Source organism: Cuculus canorus, chromosome 20 (genome assembly GCF_017976375.1).
Source record: "Cuculus canorus isolate bCucCan1 chromosome 20, bCucCan1.pri, whole genome shotgun sequence".
NCBI lineage: Eukaryota > Metazoa > Chordata > Aves > Cuculiformes > Cuculidae > Cuculus > Cuculus canorus.
Window position 1 is genome coordinate 7,805,988 of NC_071420.1, and position 18,373 is coordinate 7,824,360.

At 48.2% G+C, this 18,373-nt stretch overlaps 1 protein-coding gene across 1 annotated transcript in view; it reads left to right on the forward strand.

The window, feature by feature from the left end:
- Window positions 1-17,165, forward strand: part of LRRC75A (leucine rich repeat containing 75A) — a 92,493-nt gene extending 75,328 nt beyond the window's left edge. Inside the window, exon 4 of the mRNA XM_009561827.2 lies at window positions 14,774-17,165. Within this exon, the coding sequence (XP_009560122.2) occupies window positions 14,774-15,359 (586 nt within the window). The 3' untranslated portion in view covers window positions 15,360-17,165. The remainder of the gene's footprint in view (window positions 1-14,773) is intronic.
- Window positions 17,166-18,373: the final 1,208 nt, after the last annotated feature.

Below are 18,373 nucleotides of genomic sequence, written 5' to 3' on the forward strand. Positions count from 1 at the left end.
AGGGTGGGGAGGCCCTGGCCCAGGTTGCCCAGAGCAGTGGTGGCTGCCCCATCCCTGGAGGGGTTCCAGGCCAGGTTGGATGGGGCTTGGAGCCCCTGATCCAGTGGGAGGTGTCCCAGCCCATGGCACAGGGTTGGAACTGGATGGGTGTTGATTCCCTTCCAACCCAAACCATTCTATGATATTGAAATGCCACCTGGGGAAGTGCTATAGGACAAGCTGTTATGTTGGAAGGGGCTTTAAGGTTTTCCGTTGGCTCACTCTGCTAAAATGAGCCTTTAGGCTGTTCATTGCCTTCTGAAATTCATCTGGATTGCTCCAGAATATAAAGCAATTAACCCAAACCACAGAGGGCCATTTTTTTTACCCCCACTGATGAATCTTGACACTGACAAATGCTTCAGTTGCCTTGGCTGTTCCCTCCTCGAGCAAACGAACCCAAAGCTAGAAGTACTAGAAAATATCCTAAAGGAGAAAAAAAAAACCCCGAAGTAGAAAAAAAAAATTCTAAAGTGGATAAAAACCTGTCAGTAAGACTGGGATGAGATGATTTACAGCAGCAGGACTTCCCTCCCCACCTCCGTGCTTTTCTAAGCTGCTCATACTCTTTAAGCTGAGCCACAGGCTTAAAAGTTTCAGGAAGTCCGAAGCGCTACCTGCAATTTAAACCCTCCGTTTCAAGCCACATTCCTCCTCCTCTTTCCTTTCCCCTCCTGTACGCTTGGACTAAGAAATAACCCAGTAGTTTCCCTCCCCTTGGAGGGATCGCCCATCTTGCTTCCTTGCGCTTCGGTGCTTTTGGTCCCATAAACATGTTTTCTAGTCTCTTCCCTGATTAGAAAAAGCCTTGGACTGTGAAAAGTGTGATTTTTCTTAATTTCTTTTTCGTAAATAATTTTTCTTCCACTTCCTCTGCTTCTGAGGGGAGTGGAAATGAGATTTGCTTTTGACACATGGCAGCAATTATTTGAATCCGTCCTCACAACATGGGCTGCGGAGCTGGGCAGCAACTACTAGAAATTGTTATAGACTCATAAAATGCTTTGGGTTGGAAGGGACCTGAAAGCCCATCCAGTTCTCTCTCCTGCCATGGGCAGGGACACCTCCCACAGGATCAGGGGCTCCAAGCCCCATCCAACCTGGCCTGGAACCCCTCCAGGGATGGGGCAGCCCCACTGCTCTGGGCAACCTGGGCCAGGGCCTCCCCACCCTCACAGCAAAACATTTCTGCCTAAGATCTCATTTCAATCTCCCCTCTTGCAGCTCCAAACCATTCCCCCCCCTCCTCCTCTCCCTTCACTCCCTGATCCAGAGCCCCTCCCCAGCTTTCCTGGAGCCCCTTTCAGCAATGGAAGCTGCTTTAAGGTCTCCCTGCAGCCTTCTCCTCTCCAGGCTGAACAACCCCAACTCTCTCAGCCTGTCCTCATACAGGAGGTGCTCCAGCCCTTGGATCATCTCCGTGGCCTTCTCTGGATTCGCTCCAACAGCTCCATGTCCTTCCTGTGCTGAGGACTCCAGAACTGAACACAGGGCTCCAGGTGGGGTCTCACTGAGTGGAGCAGAGGGGCAGAATCCCCTCCCTCCCTGCTGGTCCCCATGCTGGGATGCAGCCCAGGACACGGTTAGTTTCTGGGACGTGAGCAAACATTGCCATCTCTTTTTGAGCTTCTCACCCACCAGCACCCCAAGTCCATCTCTTCAGGGCTGCCCTCAATCCATTCTCTGCCAGGTCTGTAGTTGTGCTTGGGATTGCCCTGACCTAGGTGTAGGACCTTGTAGGAACAAGGGAAATGAGGGAATCGGCTCATGAAATAGTTAATTCCCACACACGTGGGCTTTCTCCATGCCTTGGAAGTCCTCCAAATGCTTGGGTGACTTTTTTTTTGTCTTTTCTAAAGCCACTGCTGCCTTTGTCCCTTTCCAGCTGGGGAGGGACAGTGTGCTCCCTTGCCTGGACCTGGCTATGCTCCTGCGCTAGGCTGCTCTCCTGCCCCTGTGCAGAAATGCAGCACTCCCCAAAGCAGTGATGCCCGCCTAATTACCAGCCAACCACGGTGTGGCTCTTCCCCCTGGCTGTTTTTCCCCAATTAAGAGAACCGAGCTTTATGATGAAGCTTTGATAGAGGCTTTTAATTTCTTTTTTTTTTCCCCAAGCCCTTTCACGTCGTGCATTGTTAGCAGTGGTAAATGAAGGTGTTTGGTGAACTCATCCATCACTTCGCTCAGGGCTCCAAATCACTGTTGGGGTGAGTTTCCACCTCCTGTACCCACTGCTGCTCTCTTTGAATGAATATAATGCTTTAAAATACAAATTTAGAGGAAGTCGGTGATGTACACTGGAAACGCCGCTGGTCCTTGCTGCTGTGGGGAGGACAACGGCTGGAGTAATATTTTCAACACAAAGGTTTTGGATGGTGGCAGATGGCCATCAAGCTTTTTGAAGGGGCACCAAGGTGTGTTTGGGCTCATTTCTTTTGTCTAGCAACATGTAGCCCAGAGTGCCAATGTGCTCTCCTAGCTGTTTCACCCTCCCCTTGTCCAGAGTTGGCACCTGACTGGGGAGTTGGGGGCATTTTGGGACAGGAAACCATCCTTGCGCGCGGCCCTCCTTTTGTGCTTGCTCTGTTGTGAAGGTCACTTCTCACCTTGCAGTTGGGGATGAGGATTATTCCTTGGCAGCATCTTAGCTACAGGAATGGCCATCTGGAGACACTCCTCTTCTGTCTTCCCTTGGTTAATCAGCTATGGGTCATGTGGGCCACTGAGTGCTAAAGTGTGACCCTGCATCCATGAAGATGATGAGTTGGAGACTTGGTGGGAAAAAATAGGTTTGTGTTCACATAATATGGATAAATTACTTACCTTGGCAGGATTTGTTGTGCTGATCTCTCCAGCATGACTTTTGCTTTTAATAGCCAGCTTGGAGCGCAGTGCCCTGAAACCTCATCATGGATGGGTACAGAAAGGTGAATGGGAGGAGGTGATTGGTTTGTAGTTTTATTGGTAGAGCTGATAAGAGCTTTTATCAGAAAAGCAAGTAGGTTCTACAGGCAGTCTGGGCTGATTAAGGGAAGGTTCTTGTGGTTTTCCTACTTCTCTGGCAGAATTTGCAATGCTGTGGCAACCCTGGCAGCGCGTTTCACCTCCGATAGTAGCTCCGTGGTCATTTTCATAGGCGAGATGAATGCTGAAATCCCCAACAGCAGCAGGGAAATCACCTACCAAAAGCAATGAAGAGCTGGGCTAAGTGTTCTTGGAGCAGTTAAAGAGGCAGATTGTTGCTTGTTTTTCTTTTGTTTGGCTTTGCAGCCCCAGGAATGGTGGGGGCTGTTTTCTGCTGACCTCAATTTCATGGCAAGGGTCTGCTAAAATGAAATATCTTTGTGGGTGGGTAGAAAAGCCGCACATGAAAAGGAACCGATAGGACATAAATAAAGCAGGTTCACTCCCCTGCTCCAGTGAGCACTTTTTGCTGTATTTAAAAAGAGAGGAGAACAGGATACTGTTAAATCCTCCCGTTGGAACAGAATGTTAAAAAGCTACAAAAAAAAAAATCTTTTTCATTTTGAAGACACGAGCAGGGAATTAGTTGTGGATCAGGTTGTATCCTGTTATTCTTCATTCGATGAAAGCTGAGGTTACAATGGTTGTTCTGTTCTGCTGTGCTGAGTAGGACCTATTATTTTCTGTGCACATCAACGTGAAGCAGGTTGTGTCTTCCAGCGAAGAAGAAGGGCTTGAGGAAGCAGTCACACACTGGTCAGGTCTCATTAGCTTTCAGCTGTCTAATCCCTAGGGAGCTCGTCCCTGTGTATCGCCTGCCCCTGCAGGGAAGCAGGATGGTGACAGTCCAAGGGCTTTCTTGGCGCTTGTTTATTGCAAATCACACAGAACAGAACTTTTGTGGCTCAATAGATAAGCAAATAGTGATTGAAAACTGATAGGAAGCATCAGGTGAAATGCATTCACCTCAGCTTTCTCATTTTGTCCATCTCCTCCTCCTCCTTGGCAGCAGTTGCTCATGCAGAGACCCTCTCTCTGGGCAGCTCCTGCTGGGTGCCCTGTGGTCTTTCCAGGATGCTGGCAATGAGAGCTGGGGGGTTTCTGACCCCCTGGAATTGGTCAGAGGACATATGGGATTATCTGTCCTCCGCCCCAGATGGAGGAAGTGGTGTCCCCCCAAAATCCATCTGTCTGAAATGTGTCTGCTGTTAGACTGAAAGAGGTGGTTTCCCTTTGCTCCACCTAGGAGAGCATCGGAACCCATGCCATGATTCAAACCTTCTCTTTGGACACAAGAAGGATCAAGATGGTGATGGGAAAGGCAGGGTCTGGGCTTGAAATGGAAGATGTGCCAAGGATTGGGGGTGAGGGGAAAAACAGGCGTAATACCAGCTCCTGGCCCAGGAGAAAATGTCTTCGCGAGTCAGTGCGAGGGACAAGCGGGGATCCGGGAGCCAGGCTGGCGTCTGCATGCCGTGCTCTGGCTCTCATCAGAGCAGCACAGGCAATAGGGGACCTCTGCCTGCCTAAACTCTTCCAAATGTGATCTGTGCTCCAATAAAATAAACAGTTTAGGGAAAGCGAAGCCCCAGGCACACAGTTTGGCAGGGAGATCCCTCCCTAATTGCAGGAAGAGCAGTTGGGAAGAGGGTTTCTTTTTCCCTTTGGACTGGTTTCTGATGAGAAAACTAGGCTGGAGGATCAGAGTTGAAGCTTCCCCACCCCTCCACCTTCACCCCACTGCAAAAATCCCGTTCTCTTCCTCTTTCAACTGATGGAATTCAGACTGTTTCAAGGAGCAGGAAACACCAAGAGCCTGTACAGAAGTTCCAACTTCAAACTTTGAGCCTTTCTTTTTGTTCTTCGACAGCCCCAGGGGCAGCTTGGAGGGCTGGGAGAGGATTTTGATGGGCACAAGTCAACTGGAGCCGATGCCTCTCAAGCCACTCTACCTGTGTGTGTTCTCCCCATCTGAAAGCTCTCTGGACCCCAGAAAGGGGTGGAGATAATGAACAACAGTCCTGTTCATCTGCAAAGAGGCGAGATGTGTTACGAGTCATTTGTGTCTCTAAAATTTGTGGTGAGGGGAACAGAGAGGGCACAGCCACGTTCTCCCACCCCACACAGGGGATGACATCCAGCCTGCTTGTGGGGTCGGTCCTTGCAACAACAAGACGAAGCGGTGACAAAAAACAAAGAGGGAGGATGAAATGAAGGATTTTAAGCACCCATCCCTCCCTTTTGCCGAAGGGGCTGGAGCCCCCGGCAGCGCGGCCTTGCTGTGCCCCATCCATCCCCACCAGTCTCCCATCCTGCGCCATCATAGTCCCTTTGCTTTTTCCTCCTCTTCCTTTCAACTGATTTGGAATGGTTTTAAAGGTAGCAAATCACATTTCTTATAAGCCATTTCCTAATGATCTCTCTTCCTATGGCCTCTTTCTTTTGGAGGCTGAGAAACACAACCAAATTCAAAGGTACGTTTTCTATTCAAACCAGAGCACATCAGCTTCCCCTCTTGGTAGGGGGGAGTTGCTTGTGTAAATCTAGTAGTTACTTGGGTAATTTTAATATACTCAATTACAGAAGTCTCTTTCTAAGAGTCTTTTTGTCCTGTCTTAGAATTGAAATAAAATCATGGAATCATAGAGTTGTTTAGGTTGGGAGGAACCTTAAAGCCCATCCAGTTCCACCCCCTGCCATGGGCAGGGACACCTCCCACTGGATCAGGAGCTCTTTCAGCTCAAAACCCTTAACCTCATCCACTCCCTGATCCAGAGCCCCTCCCCAGCTTTCCTGGAGCTCCTTTCAGCACTGGAAGCTGCTCTAAAGTCTCCCACAGCCTTCTCTTCTCCAGGTTGAACAACCCCAACTCTCTCAGCCTGGTCTCATAGAGGAACAATCTCTTATCCTAGTCCAATTCTCTTCCAGGAGGTCATTTACAGAAGCAACAATCCCACCATGTTGTTTTCTTTTAAATTCTGTTTTGCTTTGCTCTTGGCACTTGTGCAAATTGCCTTTTCTGCAAATGCAAGTTATTAATGGAGTGTCTGCTGCAGTTTCTTATTATGCTGGAGAGGAGTTTGTTGGAAATATTCCAGCGCAGTTTCTCTTTAGGAAAATGCAGGTTTTTTGAGAGCAAAATGTATTATAGGAAGGAAAGTATAAATATATTTCATTTTGGAGTGGATGTGGAATGAAGAATGGAGGATATTTACAATTTTTTTTCAATAAGTTAAATAGAGTAATTATAGCAAAGCATTTTGATGGATCCCAAGTGCATATTTTTCACATTTTATTTAGCAGGAAATTAAAAACAAGTTGGGAACAATCCTTGTTCTTGTAACACATCGCTAGTGGTTCTTATATAGAGCAACAACCATCCCTTCACCCGAGGTTTGAATCCAGCCTCCTCGGCTCTGGACCGTGACGAGGAGTTGGCTGTGTGGTGTGCAAATGAGAGCAGTTCATCTGCTTAATTATCCCTACTAGAGAGATTGATCAAGTTGCTTCTTCGGATAAAAGTACTTCATTTTCCAAGAAGCTTGTTGCTTTTAAGGGTTTAATTGGGTCCTTTTACTAAATACCACGGAGATGCCATGAAATGATGATGCAGCAGCAATCTCGCAGCTGTAGGGTGTTGAGAGCTGCGGGGACGAGCGGTTTTCTTGGCAATGGGAAGAAGTGGGTGCTATTTTGGCCCATCGGTCCATCCCAGACTTGTTCTGGGGTTTAACCTTGCCACTGGACCTTCTCTAGGGGTTCCCATTGTAGGGCCCCATATGTCTTTGGAGAAGAGGAGGCTGAGGGGAGACCTTATCACTGTCTACAACTGCCTGAAAAGAGGTTGTGGAGAGGAGGGTGTTGGGCTCTTCTCCCAAGTGACAGGGGACAGGACAAGGGGGAATGGCCTCAAGCTGCGCCAGGGGAGGGTCAGATTGAACATTAGGAAAACATTTTTCACTGAAAAGGTCATCAGGCACTGGAACAACTGCCCAGGGAGGTGGTGGAGTCGCCATCCCTGGAGGCATTCTAAAGGCGGGTATACGAGGTACTCAAGGGTACGGTTGAGTGGCAGATAGGTATGGTTGGACTCAGTGATCTCAGAGGTCTTTTCCAACCTGGTGATTTTAGGATTCTATCCATCCAGCGGCCTGGATGTGAGGCTCAGCAGCTGAACCCAGATGGGCTTTCCTTGAGGTCTCAGATAATGGATCTGGGACTTCCACTTGACCAGTGTTAGTGGGTCAAATTTATGTGGTTTGGACAAAAAGCCAAAAACAGTGCACATTTTCCCCCCTTCATTTCAATAACTTGTTCAATGTGTCTGGTCCCTTTTTGCATACCAATATTTTTCTCCTCAGCTTCCAGAGTTAATGCAGTCTTCTGACTTCTTGCAGCCCATGTGCTCATGAACGATGATGCTGAAGCCAGTCCCTGCCTGCAGCTTTTGCCCAAGCTGCCTGACCTTCCTTCCCTGTGGTTTTCCCTTCTCCTCTGTGGTAGCACGCGGTTGAGGCACATCAAGACTAAATACCACATTGCCAAAAAGTTTAATGCAAAGAAAAATCCTGTCCTCAGAAAGATGCTCTAGAGCGGAATTAGAGGCATTTGGGGAGATGTTAAAGTAAATCAATCCACTCAACCACAAATAGACACTCTTCTCTCTTTCTCCTGCTGTTTTCTTCCTCTATGCTCTGTTTCTTCCCAAAGAGACACTGCACCCAAAATACCAGATTCCTCCCCCCCACACACACACATTATTTTGAATATTAGGCTGCATTTAGAACCAGATCTGGGTCTTCAAAGTCTGAGTGCAGCTGTCCAAAGCCACCATCAGCTCTCAGATAACTCAGCTTGCACGACGTACCCAGCAGAAGACCTGAGGGCTGTGCCACGAGTAGGACAACTGATGGCAAGGTGACTTCTGATCCCTTCACCACACTAAGGATGCTGAAGCATCCTGTCCCCTGCAGGGTGGGAATCCCTCTGCAAGGTGTGGGCTGTCCTTGTCCTGTTCTGAGTTTGGGATGGTGTGCTGGCTTTTAGACACGCAGGGCTGGGGGACACTGCTCTCTAGTGGATGGCTCTTCATCAGACCGGTCGAGATGAAGGAGTTGAGGCTGACAGAAAGGGATAAAAATTACTTTTTCTTGTTATGTGACCACAAGCTTTTAGAGTTTAGAATGTGTGCGTGGTGACGTTACGTTGGCATGGAATAATTTAGTAAAGACATATAAATCAAAGATGCTTGACTTTATCTCAGCATGATGGGAAGGATTTCTTGGTAAAGATGTTTCTGATGCCAATAGTCCCTCCACTACCAGCAATGTGGCTGAAGCCACAAGACCTGTGTCAGCCCAGAAACCACCCATGTCCTGGGCTGCATCCACAGCAGTGGGACCAGCAGCGAGGGAGGGGATTCTGCCCCTCTGCTCCACTCTGGTGAGACCCCACCTGGAGCCCTGTGTTCAGTTCTGGAGTCCTCAGCACAGGAAGGATATGGAGCTGTTGGAGCGAGTCCAGAGGAGGCCATGGAGATGATCCAAGGGCTGGAGCACCTCCTGTATGAGGACAGGCTGAGAGAGTTGGGATTGTTCAGCCTGGAGAAGAGAAGGCTGTGGAGAGACCTTAGAGCAGCTTCCAGTGCTGAAAGGGGCTCCAGGAAAGCTGGGGAGGGGCTCTGGATCAGGGATTGAAGGGACAGGATGAGGGGGAACGGTTTTGAGCTGCAGTTGGGGGGATTGAGATGAGATCTTAGAGAGAAAAGTTTTGCTGTGAGGGTGGTGAGACCCTGGCAGCTTATTACTGAGCAGCTGCAAAACACTCAGACACGGGCACACACGTGTGTATTTTTATATCCCCCCTGCTTCCTGACCCAGTCTTTGGACCAGCCAGTGCCTCTTGAGGCCCCGTGGCCGTTGCTGTTCAGCTGCTCCCATAGGATCAACCCATCCGGCCACATCCAGGCTCCTGGCAGTGAAGCGCAAGGGTCCCGTAATGGTGAATTATAGAATTTCTACACTTACTTTCCAGGACATAAACTCAGACAATTTTAATTTTAAATCCTAACATGACTTTTGATGTTCTCAGCCCCAACAGCGCCCTGTCCACTTGGGACCTCCCACAAAGCCTTTGATCTCAGAGACATCCCATGGCTGGAGCTCAGAGGTTAATCTGAGCTTTGTGTACGCACTCCTGCCTTTTACCCGCTGGGAGTTTAGTCTTTCAGCATCTCTGTGTTCACACATTGAGACACGAAGAAAGACCGGTCTAATCTCATCTTACCCATTCTATTCATACTTATTATTAGGGAGGGCAGGGACAGGATGAGGGTAACAGTTTTCGGCTGCAGGAGGGGAGATTGAGATGAGATCTTAGGGAGAAATGTTTTGCAGTGAGGGTGGGGAGGCCCTGGCCCAGGTTGCCCAGAGCAGTGGTGGCTGCCCCATCCCTGGAGGGGTTCCAGGCCAGGTTGGATGGGGCTTGGAGCCCCTGATCCAGTGGGAGGTGTCCCTGCCCATGGCAGGGGGTGGGACTGGATGGGCTTTGAGGTCCCTTCCAACCCTGCTCCTGCTTCAAATGATGAGGTCAACCACTGGAATAGATATTGTGTAAATGGAGGGAAGGAATACAAACCTATGCAGCAAATAAATGTACTCTGTTAGTAATAATATTGACAAAAGAGTTAAGCTCCCCTAGCCTCAAAGAAGGGTCAGAGCCAAGAAAATAGATTTTTTTAGCTTAAATGACAAACATGTCTATACATTACAGCATATATTTAATTTATATTTATATATTGTGTGTGTAATAATCATAGAATCCTGGAATGGTTTGGGTTGGAAGGGACTTTGAGGCCCATCCAGTTCCAACCCCCTGCCATGGGCAGGGACACCTCCCACTGGATCAGGCTGCCCAAGGCCCCATCCAACCTCATATGGGAGGTGCTCCAGCCTTCGGAACATCCTTGTAGCCTCCTCTGGACCCGTTCCAACAGTTCCATCTCCTTCTTATGTTGAAGATTCCAGAACTGGACAAAATATTCCAGAGAAGGTCTCAAAAGAGAGGAATAGAGGGGCAGAATCGCCTCCCTCGATCTGCTGGCCACACTGCTTTTGATGCAGCCCAGAAATGCCCTGAATTTGAACCAAGAGGAAATCTTTTTCTTTTAATTCTCTTTGATCAATATTCTCGTTTGTGGGAACATTTTCTGATCTGATTCAGTGCTGCACGCAAAATAGTTGTTGTTTTAGCATAAGTGTTTATAAATCAGCATCCTGCCAAAGCGTTATCTGGGTTTGGTGTGTGGTTCTATACCCAATCCTATCATTACAGAGGTCAAAACCCCATATATTGTTTCCAGCTGGGGAAAAAATCTGTCTTTTCCCCTCTGGAATATCCTCATAAAATGCAAGGATGAAGTGGGTGTAACTGATCCTCCGCTAAAGCTCGTAGGGATTTGTTTAATGCCAAGATTTTCCTACAGAGATTTGGGGCCATTCTGTGGCAAACTTTATGGGAGGGATAAAAGTTTTTACAGCTGTTTGTTAACATAATTTCCTCCTCATTTCCAGGAGATGGTTCAGAATATCCACAGGACTGTTTTGATTAAATCGTCTTTGGGGATTGTTTGGTCTTTTTCCCAAGAGAGAGATTGAGCAGAGGCTGTTGTATCCCCCAGGGCAAGCGCAGGGCTTCTCTGACCAGATATTCACATTTCCTCTGCCTTTGATACAGGCTGCAGATCGTCAGGATGAAAAGGTTATTCGTACAAGATAACCAAGCCTTTGCAGTAGGTATTGGCTAAATCCTTCTCAAGGGGAAAAGGATAGAGCCCTAGGGAGCAATTCTCTTGCTGGCACAGATTGTATGTGTGCCCCAAGGAGAAAAACAAATGTGAAGCAATACTGAATGCAGCTCAAAACAGAGCTGCCCCGAAGTTACCGCCATTCCCCCTTTGTTATCTCCTTGGGTTTTCTGAATTAAAGCCACACTAAAAGTCCCACAAGAAGTTACATGAAGGCAGGCAGGCAGCATCATGTTGTACAGGGGATGTCCATCCTGGAGAAAACAAAGATCAACCCCTGAATGCTTATTTTAGCCGTGCTTTTAAATCATAGCATCATAGAATCATTTGGTTGGAAATGACCTTTGAGGTCATCGAGGCCAGCCATACCTGTCCACTACTAAACCAGATCCCTGAGCACCCTGTCCACCCATTTTTTGAACCCCTCCAGGGATGGAGACTCTACCACCGCCCTGGGCAGCCTCTGCCAGGGCTTCACCACTCTTTTGGTGAAGAAATTTTTCCTTATATTCAGTCTAAACCTCCCCTGATGCAGCTTGAGGCGACTTCCTCTCATCCTAAGTGCTTATCGCTTATTTGCAGGGACAATATTTCACAGTAAAACCGTGGTGTAACCAAGCTTTGAGCTCCCCTGACAGCAAAATGAGTAATTTAGGTTGGTTTCTTATTTAGTTTACATGAGAAGAGTTTGTTACTGAGGCTTCACCTTGGCCCCAGCCTCACTACACCTCGCTCGCTGGGGCTGCTTCCAAAAAGTGATGCAGCAGTACATATTGGAGAGCAGCAGCTGCCAACACGTGCACATCGATTGATATATTATTTTTTAATAATAAATATACTATTTCATTGGTTTCTTTCCCAGTCTTGCTAAAAAGTTAGCGGTAGAGAGAATCGCATTGAATTAACAGCTTTCTGCCCACACAGAGGTTAAATGAGACCTTGTGAAAGGATAAGTATAGATCTTGCCAAATTACTGTGGAGGTGTGTGTTTGAGGTTCCAGCTACTTCAGCAAACCACGAGCTGTCACTAAGAGAAGTGCTACCGCCGCAGCGAAATGGGTCCCCAAGGCAGAGGAGAGCTTAGTGAGAGTCCAGATGTGCTGAGCACCAGGATATTATTGATGTGCCCACTGAATGGATCATGTAATAATCATTTTTGCACTTCTTGCAAACCCCAAGCCCCTTATGTTAAACAAGAACATAAGTAGTTTTATAACCGTCTTAAATGCTCTCTTGTTCTACTGCTGAGCTGTGCTTGAGGACTGATCCCCACCTCGCTCAGTTATTGCTACCAGAGCTGTTTACTCCTAGAACTTTTGATCCATTTTTCTTATGTTAAATAAGCTTTAAGACTGACCTAACACTGTGAAAACTCTTTGGATGAATGACACTTAGATCCAGCCTGGCATTCTTGATTTAAAACACATCCATGTGGAAGAACAGCTCAGGCTCTTACCCTGAGGTGAAGAGGGTTTGCATCAATTATTTGACATCACTTTTCTCTGGCTGGTTTTAGGCTGTGTAGCTATTTTTGCCTGTACCTGCATGAAAAACAAAGACCAGGTAAGTTTAGACTGAGGAGCCTGGGCTACTGGAGTGACCAAAACAACCTTATGCCTTTGCTTGCTTGCAAACATTAAGGAAACTTTAATTTGCACAGCCTCGTTTTTGTGCAATTCAGTCATTTTGCTGGCAGCACAGCAGGCAGGTGCCCTGCTGTCAGAGCAGGGGGTTTGCTCTGGGCCATAAGAGCCCAAAAAGAGCTCAGGGAACCACAAATATCAAAGATAAATTTAGTTCTTTCCTATGGGATATTCCCTGAAAACAAATAGTTTGTGTAAAATGACTGCAATCCCAGAGTCAGGTGATGATAAAGGCCTTTTTGCACCATCGTGGCATCCAGCTCCAAGTTTGGTACCTGCTGGAGACGAGGAGGCTCAGTGAATTTTCCTCCCTCTCTGCAATGGGGCAATAGCAGAAAGTCAAGGCTGAAGTGTGAATTGAACAGGGAAGAGAGCTTGTTTTTCTAGTGTTTAGCCAAGCGTCTAGATGGAAGTTGACTTTAATCTCAGTGCTTGTCTGCATCCATTTCTTCCTTGTAATTAGATCTTCAAAGGAGGAGTAAGAACAAAGTGCTGTTAAACAGACCATGGAGCATAATCCAGCATCACGGAGGGAACTCGAAAAGAGACCTCTCGCCCCTCCCAGTCTCTCCCACTGCAACCTGGTTGGACTTTGTGAGATGTTTCTAGGCTACAGACAGCACCCAGGAGTTTGCCTGCTCTCATCCTGGCTCAGCTGGGGTGTAGCCAGGTCTCTGTAGCCAACCTGTCACCATGGGCACCCAGTACATGCCTTTTGTATTGTTCAAGAGAGCAGAAAAGTAGCTTTGGATTTGAAGACTCTTGTTAATTGACACACGGCCTGCGGGCTGGACCTTTGGATGAAAGCTCTTGGCTTCCCCCTTGGTTGTAATAAGAGTCTCTGAGCAGTCAGCTCTCCTGGGCAGCTTGGAAAAACATGCCCAGAGGAGACAGCAGAGCAGCATCTTGGCCCCAGGTCCTCCATAGCGTTATGTTATCTAGCCAACAGCTCAACCCCAGTAAAACGCTTTGGTGCTTATAAATAACCTTCATTTCCTTCCACCTTGCCTCTATTCTAAATTATTCTCAACACCTTCCAAGATCGTCTCTCCCTGCATTATTTATCAGTTAAGACTCAGCACAATTCGCTGCTTTCTACCTCTGTTAGTTCTGTAACTCCTCAGGGGAAAAGCCCAACACTTACCAGCTGCCCGCAGACCCCCTGGATCACGAACAGCTCACGGCTCAGGGCACACATCATATCATGAAACATCTTACCATGCTGCACAAGACAGATTTCAAACAAGATGCCGTGGCACTGGAGTTGCTGCAGCCGAGCATCTTCCCAGCAGCGGTGGTGGGCTTGCTCAGGGGCAACATTCATGCTGGTTTGCATTTTCAGCTAGAGAACCCAGCAGATGCTGGGCAGAGCCCTTCCCTGGCTCAGGGAAAAAGGCAAAAAAAAGCATTTCCACCACTTGGTTTGGTGTGAGGCTAATGCGTGTGCAGAAGAGATGTGAGCTCACCGAGTTGACATAAGCAATTAGCATGTAGGGAGTTCTTCCCATCTCCTAATTCACTCAGAATAATTAATTAGCAAAATGTCCTCAGCAGCACTAGCCTGCCAGCAGGTCCTGGTTGTAGATCTGGTCTTGATTCGCTTTAGAAGATAAATTGACCTGTGAAACTTCAGCCTAGCTTGCACTAATGAGTCTCTGTAGGGCCATCATCAGGATTAATTTATTTATCGAAGGATCTCTCTCTGTAGTGCCCATCTGCTTGGCAGCTGGACTGAAGAGCCATAACAGGTCTAACACACTGGATATACTAGATCAAGTCACCCAGCCCTGGAGTTGTTATCGTATATTTGCTGTCTTGGGCTAAAGTCATTCTGGTGCAGGTCCTTGGTTTGCCACCTGTGCAGCTGAGAGGACAAACACATGGCCTCCTGCACAAAGAGCTTCGTAATGAGCTGTAGGAGAAGCGTCACACCACCACCAGCAATTCCTGTCCATCTGATCAAGGGCTTCCTCACCCATTTTTGCACCTTTAAAAGCAGCTGGATGGCCTGTTTTATCCCAGCGGTTTGCAGTCACTGTGGAAATCTGCAGTCTTTCCGAATTATGTTTCTTGTTTCATCGTGAATTATGCTTTTCTTGTTTCTGTCCACCTTCTATCAATAAACAGCCTTGAAATGTCTCGCTGCCCCCAAGCTGCACAGACGCTCCTCACCTCTACAGGAGAGGCCGTTACCCCCACTGAATGTCTTACCTAAACATCTCACGTTCCTGCCCCCTCTAAGAGCAGCCAAGGAGCCCCAGGAGATGCCACCAAGCAGACATCTACCCACATTAATATCCTTCTCCTTTTCTTCTTCTTGCAGCTTGAAAGCTGTCCTGATGGGGAAGCCTCAGGACAACACAGTGGACTTGTCAGGCATCCCGCTGACGCTGAAAGACTTGGACCGTGTCACATCCTACCTCCAGCACAGCTCGGAGCACATTGACACAGTGGAGCTGTGCTTCACGGAGCTGACGGATGACATGCTGCTGCAGCTCCTGCCGGTACTCTGTGTGCTGCCCCACCTCACCACCCTCTCCCTCAACGGCAACCGGCTCACCAAAGCCATCCTTCGGGACCTCACTGAAACCCTGAAGGACCCCAAGAAGTTCCCCAGTGTCACCTGGATTGACCTTGGCAACAATGTGGACATTTTCTCCTTGCCGCAACCCTTCTTGGTCAGCCTGAAGAGACGATGCCCAAAGCAAGGCAACTTGCCAACCATTCTGGAGTTTGGTGAGGGTCAGGTAAGCGATATGGAGAGTCAAGATGGCCTGGCTGAGAGCCAGGAGGACCTGCGAGCTGCAGCCGGCAAGACTGACAACATAGGCTTGCAGCAGAAGGACAGAACAGTCGAGGCTGGGGAGCTCCCCAACTCGGAGCAAGGTGCTGTGACACCGCAGACATGATGTCCAGCTCTGTGGTTCTTGAGTGGGCACGTTGAGCAAGGATGACTTAAATCCAAGACCTCAGCACTGGAGGTCCTGGCAGAGGGTCAGTTCACATGGTGGGATGCTTTGAGGAGGCTGGACTGCTGCCTTCTTCCCGCACGATGAATGTCAACTTTTTTCTTCTCGAAGAACACATAAAGGTGATCACGTTGAATACTTGTATTTTATAAAAGCTGGCCAGGTATTTTTAAACATTAGTGACACGCTGTGCTTTTTAACCTCCCAAAAATGCATCTCCAGGGTGGTGTACTATAAGGCAATATGAGGCCCTTAAAAGAGCACAAAAGAGGAGAAGAAAGGAGCCCAGACTTTTCAGGGAAGGGCTTCCTTTCCTTAGCGCTGGATCTAGCCAGGCCCCAGGAGCTCTCCCACGTGTGATGGACAGACTGCAGTCACCCCGGAGAGGACTGCAGCGGAGATAAACCTGAAACTCCTTCCAATCCTGACTACAGGAGCTGCTGATGAATAGCAGATCTGCTGAGGCACAACAGAAGTCTGATCACACACAAACCAGGAGTGTTTCTTTCAATATTGTGAGCCAGCCAGAAGGGAGAGCTTTGCCTTCCTGGCACGGAATTAAACCGCAGCCTGTTGCGTGCCTGGATGCCACTCTTGCCCTCCAGCCTCACTGAAATCAGGCTGGCACAGGTGCCTGTCTGGTATTTATTCAGATGTAAAATCCAGTTTCCCACCAATCGTGCTACTGTAATAACTCCAGAGCTTTTAATGCGGTACCTGGAGCTTGCACCAGCAACGCTGGGAGTGGATTTGTTCCATTTCGGGGAGTAATCTGTACAACCGGGAGCCAGGGCTTGGCTTGGGTTGATTGCTTTTGCTGATAAAAGAGATCTCACAATTCTGAACAGCGAATATCCCTGGGGTTCAATCCCTCTAGCACTGCCCCCGAGGGCTGGGCAGGCGCAGGCAGCTGGAGGTGGAAAGCCTCGGAGGGTCCCTTGGCTGTGTCCACTGCCAGAAGTGCTTTGTTTCTAAAACGTTGTTTTGGGGTTTTTTTCTAAGAGACGTGGGTTTGATTTGATTTTTGATGGAAAACAAATCACCCCAGAGGAGCAGCGCTGGAACGGGCACTTTGGCTTGTGAACCAGCATTTCATTTGATCCTAAACCTGGGGAAGGGCAGCAAAGGCTGAAAACCTTCCTGTCCCTTCCATTCAAAGGACCAAACATGACTCCCTTTCTAAGGGAAGCCCCATTCCGTCTGTTCAAAGCCCTTCCCCTCACCAGTTTTACAGCATCACTCTCCTGGCTCATAGCAGGGACCCTCTGGCTTTGCTTTTTCCAGGTGCAAATGCAGTCAGGTTTCGGTTGTCTCTTTGCCTCTGTTTATTTAACATCCCTGCACCGAGAAGCTTTTTCCAGAGGGGCTTCACGCTATCGGTGGTTGTTTCTCCTCCGTATGCAAGTAGATAACTTCGAAGAAACTCTGCTACTCGTTTTAACCCATTTGGCAACGTTCAGTATGATTTGCATGTAGCCAAGCCTCTTTCCTTTTCCTTTTTTTTTTTAATGCAAACTCTTTCCAACAGGCATGAAAAAACTTTGCAGTGAATAAACTGTTCTGATTGACATAAAGGAGCTATCTGTAATCAAAATAAATGATGATGTTTAATAAAGACCCAATGTCGAATGTTTCCTCTGCACAGGTTGAACTCCGAGATGGAAAAAGGTACAACTGGAGGAGGGAGCAGGGCTAAAAGCACAGCAGCTCTGGGATTCATGGGGGCTTCAAAAACACTGCAGCAGGGTGGAGAAAAAAATACTCTGGTTTATGGGCTGGATTCATAGAATGGTTTGGGTGAGAAGGGACCTCAAAGCCCATCCAGTTCCACCTCAGCCATGGGCAGGGACACCTCCCACTGGATCAGGGGCTCCAAGCCCCATCCAACCTGGCCTTGAACACCTCCAGGGATGGGGCAGCCACCACTGCTCTGGGCAACCTGGGCCAGGGCCTCCCCATCGTGAAGAAATTCTTCCTAATGTCTAATCTAAATCTTCCCCCTTCCAATTTAAAGCCATTCCTTCTCATCCTGTCCCTGCACTCCTTGATCCAGAGCCCCTCCCCAGCTTTTCTGGAGCCCCTTCAGGTATTGGAAGGCCACTGTAAGGTGTCCCCACAGCCTTCACTTCTCCAGGCTGAACAACCCCAAGTCTCTCAGCCTGTCCTCATATAAGAGATGCTCCAGCCCATGGATCATCTCCATGGCTTCCTCTGGACCTGCTCCAATGGATCCATATCCTTCTTACGGTGGGGATTCCAGAACTGGACACAATACTCCCCACATCACCCTGAGGAGCCAGTAGTACGTCCCTCATGAAGATTTGTTCACATATGGGGATTTCACCAAAAGCAAGATTTCTCCTTGAAAGAAAAGATGCTCCAGCATTTTCTTCTATAAGAGGGCAGGCACTGGTTTGCTCAGTTCTCAACACCAAGCTCCCTTCCTTTCTGTGCATGGTTCAGGCCCTCTGTCTGAATTATTTAAATCAGAAGCTCCTGGCTTTGAGGTTTGTATTTTCAGCTAAGTAATTGCACAGGAGCCAGCTGTCCTGAACCTCCGGATCTGTCTGGACCCCCCAGTTTGGCCATACAAATTCATAAACCAGAGGCACTTTGCATTTAGAATGCTGCATCATTTATTGATGCTTTGCATGCTCAATTCCCTTACCGGCACAAACCACCCAGGAGGTTGCTCCTGCCACATTTCCCCTCCCGCCCAGCTTCTACCTGCTGTGAAACACATTAATCAGCCAGGAGATATTCTGCATCTCTCGGGCTCTTTCTGCAAGGAGCTGCCAGCAGCTCTCCAGCTCAGCTTTCAGGAAAGCTGGAGAGGGGCTCTTGATCAGGGAATACAGGGAGAGGATGAGAGGGAACAGTTTTGAGCTGAAAAAGGGGAGATTGAGATGAGATCTTGATAAGAAATGTTTTGCTGTGAGGGTGGGGAGGCCCTG